Source organism: Myotis davidii, unplaced genomic scaffold, assembly GCF_000327345.1.
Source record: "Myotis davidii unplaced genomic scaffold, ASM32734v1 scaffold194, whole genome shotgun sequence".
Classification (NCBI taxonomy): Eukaryota; Metazoa; Chordata; class Mammalia; order Chiroptera; family Vespertilionidae; genus Myotis; species Myotis davidii.
In genome coordinates, this window is record NW_006286673.1 from 4,103,206 (window position 1) to 4,111,567 (window position 8,362).

Below are 8,362 nucleotides of genomic sequence, written 5' to 3' on the forward strand. Positions count from 1 at the left end.
GAACAAGAATAGATCCAGAGCAAATGACATGGGAGTGGGGGGGGTTAAGAGAGCAACCAAAGGACTTGTATGCATGCATATAAGCATAACCAAAGGACTTGGGATGGGACATGTGCTGGGCGGAGGGAGGTGGCCAGGGAGAGGTCAATGGAGGAAAAAGGGACACATAGGTAATATTTTCAACAATAAAGAATTTAAATTTAAAAAATGTAGATATAGAGAACAGATTGGTGGTTGCCAGAGGCAGGGTTTGGGGGCAGACAAGAGGTACAAACTTCTAGCCTAAGATAAATAATTTCTGTGGAGTAATGTACAGCACAGTGACTATCTATATTACAGCCGAAGTGATTGGCCAATCGGCCAAGCGGCCAGTAGCTATGACGCACACTGACCGTCAGGGGGCAGACACTCAACGCAGGAGCCGCCAAGCTGCGGTGACTTGGCAGCTGTGGTTCTCAGGTGACACATCCGAAACCAGAAAGGACGGAGCCCAATTCCAGGGTGCGTAACCCAAGAACCACCCTCACACAATCTGGGACCCCTCAGAAGATGTCGGAGAGCTGATTTCGGCATGATCCCCACAGGCCAGGCCAAAGGACCTCACCGATACATGAATCTGCGCACTGGACCTCGAGTTATTAATAATACTGTACTGTATATTTGAAAGTTGCTGTGACAATAAATCTTAAAAGTTATCACAAAGAAAAAAATGTAACTACAGTGGGGCCTTGACTTATAAGTTTAATTCGTTCCGTGACGGAGCTCGTAACTCAAATTACTCGTATGTCAAATCAAAAAATGAATGAGTGAGACACGTGATGCTGGGCTGATGTTGTGGCGTCCACTGTGACGTTCGCTGTGCCAACTAGCAGTGGGGTATCGGAAGCTGGCTTGTAACCCGAATTTTAGCTCGCAACTCAAAGCAAAAAATCGTTATCTCGAAAAACTCGTTAGTCGGGACACTAGTAAGTCAAGGCCCCACTGTATATGAAATGATGCATGTTAACTGAATATTTTGCAATATAAACATATCAAATCATTATGTTGTATAACTTAAGTTAACACAGTGTAGATTATATCTCAATGAAATTGGGGGAAAATAATCTACTAGAGAGTGAACTTTAAATACCATTATAGAACTAGTGATAAGCATAAAACAGATACTTACAGAAGACTAAATGGTGGCTATTAGGAAGAAAGTATAATATATAATTGCTATATTCTCTGATAGTTTAGAATTCATATGGTTTCCACGTGTCTTCTGTGTCTATTATTGGTTATAGTGTTGTTATTGTTCTCAAATAGCTTGGTACATAATGTCAGATAAAACAACTGAGTGGTTATTACATGATATTCCAAAATGTTATCATTCATGATTTCCTTGAGAATATGACCCTTACTGTGTAAGAAAGGACATAAAGATTTCAGATAAAAGAATTAAGTAAAACCCAAAAGACATAAATTCAATTGGAAAATAACAGTATGAATTCATGAGATGGCTTTTTTCTTTTACAATTATACTTATTTCCAAAACTCTGTCCACTAGATTCCTAGAGAGAATGACTTAGCATTAATGAGCACAATGAAGGCCAGAAAGTGCTCTTGAAATACTGTTTCTAACTGAAAGAAACCAAAGGCCCCTGGAGAAATATAGTGGAAAGGTGTATGTAAAATCCTGTTGTATTGGAAAGCAGATTAACTTCAGGAACGTGAATAGGCTCCAACTGGTCAAAGATAGGAAATTTTGAGCATCAATAAAGATTACATCAGAAATGGATTGAAATATATCAAATGCATAAATTCCAAATAACACTTTAAGAAAACTAATTGGTTACCATTAGAGGATACAATGTTGAAAACTGGTAAATAAAGGAAAAGAATCAGTTACTCTACCTTTCCAATATGAACCAAATAGTAAGTAATAGAAAGTTTATGTCCTAAGTAGAAGTATTCCAGTTTTTAAAAAAAGGAAGTATAAAATTTAGACTATCATTGTTTTGCAATCCTTAATTAACTAGTTCTAGCTGCTCTGCATCAAAGCTACTGACCTCACATCTGAGAAACAACAGGCATTATGGCCTCCTGAGAGGAAAACAGAGTTCCACCTATGAAGCAGACTCATCCCACCCCCAATTCTATAGATAAATATTAATTTCCATGAAATTCAGAGGAATGAAAAAAAGGATAAAGTCCACCACAGGGATGCAATCAGCAAAAGTCAGACTATAGGAAACCACATAGCAAATGAACCGGTTTCTTCAATAAATAAATTGGAAAACAATAACAACAAAAAAGATGAGTAAGGAACTTACAGATCAAAAGTGACTGAAAAGTCATACCAAACCAAAACAAAAACTAAAACACTATACATAAGTAAACTACAGTGTTTCAGGTGTGCCAGGCTTCCAAATATTATCAAGAGCTATGACTCCAAAGCCTAAAACTTTTAATGCATCGTTTTAAAGTTATGTAGCTTTTATTTTTATAATGGAGTCGCTCACTAATCATAATACAGAATGAAACATAATGACTACATATGCATTCTATTACTCTACTACAGCCTTCAGTAACTTAAGGTATTTGTAAAGATTAAGATACCTGTATGTTCAGAATTAGCTGTAAATAAGCAGAGCAACTTGATTTAAAATTAGTCTAATGCTGAAAAAGTACGTAAATTTAGAATACAGAAGAGGAATATTAGGCTTTAAAGCAAAGGACCCGACTTCTTGTCATGGTCCAATGTTTCTTCCTAACTTACCTTGGCAAGTATAATGATAATGAGTAAGGCAAGGCATTAGGCTAGTGGTCGGCAAACTGCGACTTGGCAAACCGCGGCTCACGAGCCACATGAGGCTCTTGGTCCCTTGAGTGTGGCTCTTCCAAAAAATACCGGCTCTTCCACAAAATACCAACTTCTGCGCATGGGCCACGAAGTTTTAATCACACTGTACATGCGCGCCCACACGTGGTATTTTGTGGAAGAGCCACACTCAAGGGGCCAAAGAGCCACATGTGGCTTGTGAGCCGCAGTTTGCCGACCACGGGGCTAGGCCATTAGCTAGATAACTCCCCTTCCTGGGGCTGATGGTCTGGCGGGGAGGTAATTACACATGTGACTGATGTTATATAAAAAAAAAGTACAGCATGCTATGAAGCGTGTCCACCTAATAAAAAGGAAAATAGCATACTCTCAGATGAGATGAAGCAGAAAAAAGCACTGGGAACCACTCTTAAACACTTACACTCTAGTTTACTTAAGTTTTTTCACCTTTGGATAAGTCTAATAAAACAATGACTATTTGGTAGGTAAATTAATTTATTCATATTTATCTTAAGATCTATGGACCTTAAGACATGAAGAAAAATAAGCCTTGGCAACCTTAAGACTGTACCGATGAAGAAAGGAGCAAAGAAAATGTTTATCAACAATGCATAATGCAAAATAAGAAGAGGTGTACAATTCTGTTAACAACCTCTGTATATTTTATTATAATTTAACATATGTACGTACATATGTATGTACACACAGATGTTATGATCCTCCAAAGACAACTGCATTCACTTCTGTAGGATTAATTCTCTGACTCCCAGATCAGCAGGTTGGTACAGCCTAATAGCAATCTTGAAGGCCAAACTGTGTACATTTCACACTGGGAGATTCCCACAGATTCCTAGAGACTGTCCTTTTAAAGCTTTTAGAGAAAGATGCCATGGTTTAGAAAGAATAGCCTGAAAAATTATTCTGTCAGCCTTAAATGACTTTAATTTAAAAAATTAAATTGAAAGAATAGTGTTTCATTTCTACTTTCTATAAATAATTTTGATATACATAAACTACATGTTTTTTTAAATAAAAAATTCCCTATCATGGGAAAATACTTTCGGCTTTTAATTCTTTGAGATGTTCTAAAAAATGTTTTTATACCAATATTATTTCACTGTAAGTTGCATTTAGTTACCATGCCTCAAATTAGTTGCTTTATTTAAAAAAAAGTAATTTAAATTTAATTATTATATGCTACTTATTTTATTTTTATTTTCCATATAGGTGTTACCTACCTTTTTTCTTCCATTAGCCTATAGGAGCTAGGACTTGTACATAGGAAACTTTAAAATATTCAAAGAGTAAATACAGATTGAGAACAATGTATAACATCCCTTTCACCTTCTCCTGTTGCTTCTCTCTTAGCTAACCTTTATAATCTTCTCCACCAGAATACAGGTAAAGGACAAAAATATATGGTACTCACTTTTGTTGCTTATTAATAAAGGCCAACATAAGTATTCAATTATATGAGCTTTTATATGTCATGTTTTCCATTTTTTACAGATAACTTTAAAAAATGTGTGGGAGGAGTAAGTATAGAGAAATTCTAACTTAACAAAAAAATATTTAAACATTTAAAAAAAATTAGCTTTGTTCCTTAAAAAATACCCAGGAAAACAAATATATAATAAAATCAAGTTCTATTTGAAGACTCCCTTATAATTAATATTTAACATGAAAACTGAATATTCATAAAGCAGTCTGATTTTTTCTATACTGAATCTTGGTCTATATCAAGATAAATAACAGCATTGGAAACTAGAGGGAAAAATAACTTTCTTTTAACTAAGATTTATTTATTTTAAAACTATAGAATAATATTGTTAAAGATTAGAATAAAATTATTAAACATTCTTGGTTAGCGGGCTATGAACTAAAAGGATGTTATTTACTGTAGGTACCATGCTTATCCTATATTAAAATCAATAATGAACAGTAGTTTTTAGATAGTTTAAATAAAAGTAATTAATTAAAAGCCTTTTTAACAAAAAACATATAAAGACTTGTTTCAAGAGTTAAATTTTTGTTAACTAAAGTACTATTATAAATAGTACATAACATTCATTTATAAAATTTCTAAACACAAGTTGCTTGTGTATGTTTCTGTATTTGTTTTTCTAACAACTATATACTCCTGCAAGGCAAAAAGTGACTAGTACTTTGTAATATATGTTATCATAATAAATAAGTTATTTTTGGACCTTTTATCCCAAAGTCATATGGAATTTTACAGAGATACTTTTTGTTTAAATTTACTTACTTTGTAATACGGTCAATGTTGGCAATTTGCTTCTGGTTCCGTATAATCTCAATGGCTGCCCAAAGATGCTGGATAGCTTTTGTATCCGCCTGTCGTCTTTTTGTTAAACGTGCCATGACCTGTTAACTGCTTTAGCTGTAGGAATATACAAAAATATAAGGACAAAAAGCATGGATTACAAAATGAATTATAATTAACACTATCAGCACCTTTTGAATACTGCTGAGTACACTAACGTAGCATGTAACATGACCAACTTTTTTATTTTCTACAATACATATCACCAATTACTTTCATAAAAATATCATTCAGTTCATTACTTCATAAAGAATGACATTTTAAGACCCAAAAGTTAAAAAAACAGCATCCTAAAGACAAATGGTTACCTTATTCCAATAGATCAAAATATATATAAATTTTATTTTAAAATAAAAATATTACAACGTAAAATTTCATTTTTGATATTACATTGTGCCTCATCTTACAGATTGATACAAAATGAAATTTAAATGCCCTAGTTCTGTGGTTCTTCAGTTTATTATACTCATGGTTTAAATTTCAATTTTACTTTATTTTATATAGTCTTATTGTTAAATAAAAACAACATTCTCTTTCTTTAAAGTAAAACCATAAACAGAGAATATACGGTAGTTATTTCTGGCTGAGGTGTGAAAGGCTGGGGCAGATACACAAATGTTGGATTAGTGTTGGTTGTTTATTACATTACTTGAAAATAACATTGCTATTTTATTCAAATTTCAGTATTCTGAGTGAACTAAGGAAAATGGCCACTAATGTATCCTGGCAAGATGCGGGGGTTGCAGCCTAAATGCCTGTGCTATTACCACAGAAAGAGGCATCCCTGGACTCTCACCAGGGCATGAAGGGACCTGTTTATCTTTGCTTTTAAGAGATAACTGGATGTTTAAAGCAAAGATAAAAATAATTATGATTAGATTTATAACATACGTAGACATAAAATAGGTTACAATACCACCACAAACGGGGAAGAGGCAGCAATAATTACCACCATGTAAATTCTTACACTTTATGTGAAATGGTTTTATAGTAATTCAAGGGGGACTATGGTAAATTGATTATAATCCCTAGAGGAAGCACTACGAATACAAACAGGAGCAGTTAACATTAATTCAACTTATAAAATGTTTTTTCAAAATATGTGTAAAATTAAGGATAACTTATTCAAAACTACAGAAAATATATAACAGCAAAGTTAACGTTGAAAAAATAGTACCTAAATAAACAATTTTATATAACATAATCTAACAACTAGAAGAATACAATGAGGGAAAGTAGCAGAAACCCTACAGGTTATGTCAATTCTTACCAATGGATAAAATCAAGACTAAAGAATTAAGCAATTCCAAGTTTCAGAAAAACAGATGTAAAGTTAAAACCAAAGAATTCTGGGATCTACCTGAACCAACTCACACAGGTGAATACAAATGCCCTGTTAATGAAGGTACACCACCATAAGGAAGATGCTCATAGTTATAGGAGCCCAAAGAGAACATTGCAAAGAATGCAACCCAAGTAAGGTGAAAACAATGATGCCTAAACCATATAATAGTACCAAAAACAATATGACCCAGTAGAGCAAGGTCCCTTTAACATAAAATTGCTAAAATTCTCCCTTCTTAATGAAATCTAAAATCATTCATTCATTCAACTCTTCTGTATGCTCTGGAAATATAACAAGAGCAAAACAGACAAATCTTTCTATCATAAGTAAATATAATTTGAAATTCAGACGTTCATCAATAAAAAGAAAATCTCAGAAAATGAGTTTCATATATCCTATATACATAGTTTGTCATTTTAAGTCTTCATTAATGTGGCAAACCAAACTTTTCAGTCCATCTTTCCTAAATGTATATTACATTACTACAAAACTGAATCCTCAAAATGCCTAAATATGTCCCAAAACTTCACACCTTTATCCATTTGCTGAATAGTTCTCTCTGCCTAGAATGTTTTCCCTTGCCCCTTTACGAATTATTAAAATTTTCCTTCTTTTTAGAAGTTACTCTAAAGCAATTGTTCCTGACCAACAAACTGAATCAAACTCAATTCTCTTGTGTATTATAGTGTAATTTGTTTATGCATCTCTTCAAATTTATTGCGCTGTACAAAAATTATAAATTCCTCCCCAAAGAATCCATTAATTCAAGTAAGAAAGACTATATCCTGTTAATTTTTTCATCTGTCTTTAAAGGTGCCTAGCATAATTACAAACACGATAAACTTTTAGTATTAAATTATGAAATTCAACTTTTCCAACTATGCTATACAAATAACAAAGTCCCTGAGTAAGCCTTCATTTAAGTTAGATCAAAGATTAAAACACCAAAAACAAAGATAAGAGCTATTTAATACAGTCCTCAACGACAGACTCCCCTCAGGGAGTTAAGGGTTTCAAGTTCCTTGTGTTATCTGGGAAGAAAATAATTTACATTAAACCTTGAAACATCAAAAACACAATTTACTACCTCTAGAGCAACACTTTTAACACGAGAAAGGCTGAAATTTAGTATATACCTATATTGCCCAAAAGCTGTCAAAATGACTGCATTGTGAAAGAATAATGTGTAAAGAAATTTGTTTAAAATTGTTAATATTTTTTATATTATTTACAGTTATATATCAAGTTATTCAACATTTCTTTCCTGAATTTAGGGCACAAAAGAAATAAAATAAACAACTTATTAGAACAAGTATCACTGCATAAAGATTCGAATAACAAGTACCAGTTTAGCTTATTGAGCAACTGCAACTTATCAAGTATCGACAATTTATCACGTACTTGTATGTTATCATGTGACGGTAATAAAAAAAAAATGAAAACTGTTATTTCAATACAGAGCCGAACTGGTCATATAAGAAATTTACTCATCTACACTAATAAAAGAGAAGCATGGTAATTGGCGTACGACCACTACCCTTCCCATTGGCTAATCCCCGTCACTCACAGAGTAGGGCCGAGATATGCAAATTAACTGGCAGCCAAGATGGCGGCGAGCAGCCAGGCAGTTGATGCGAACAGGGAGGCTTGCTTGCTTCAGTGACGGAGAACTCCAACGTTCCCCGCTTGATTTGCTGCAACTCTAAGCAATTATGTTGCGAATAAAGAAGCTAAAAAAACCCCCAGAAACCTGCTTTACTCAGCGGAGCTTCAGCCAGCCGGACCGCAACATTGTATCAAATACATACGGTAAACAAAGGCCATAAACCTGTTTTCAGCAGCAGGCGCCTGA

The 8,362-nt window shown here is 33.9% G+C and overlaps 1 protein-coding gene across 8 annotated transcripts in view; it reads right to left on the minus strand.

Annotated features, from left to right (window-relative positions):
• ZMYND11 (zinc finger, MYND-type containing 11) overlaps positions 1 to 5,236 on the minus strand; it is a 91,698-nt gene extending 86,462 nt beyond the window's left edge. For 5 of the 8 annotated variants that reach the window (XM_006758165.2, XM_006758162.2, XM_015560312.1 and 2 more), the window contains exon 1: positions 5,088 to 5,236. In XM_006758165.2, the coding sequence (XP_006758228.1) occupies positions 5,088 to 5,203 (116 nt within the window). In that variant the 5' untranslated portion in view covers positions 5,204 to 5,236. Of the gene's footprint in view, positions 1 to 3,511; positions 3,693 to 5,087 lie in introns of all 8 variants that reach the window. The other 3 variants (XM_015560310.1, XM_015560311.1, XM_006758164.2) reach the window with 2 other exon arrangements.
• Positions 5,237 to 8,362: the final 3,126 nt, after the last annotated feature.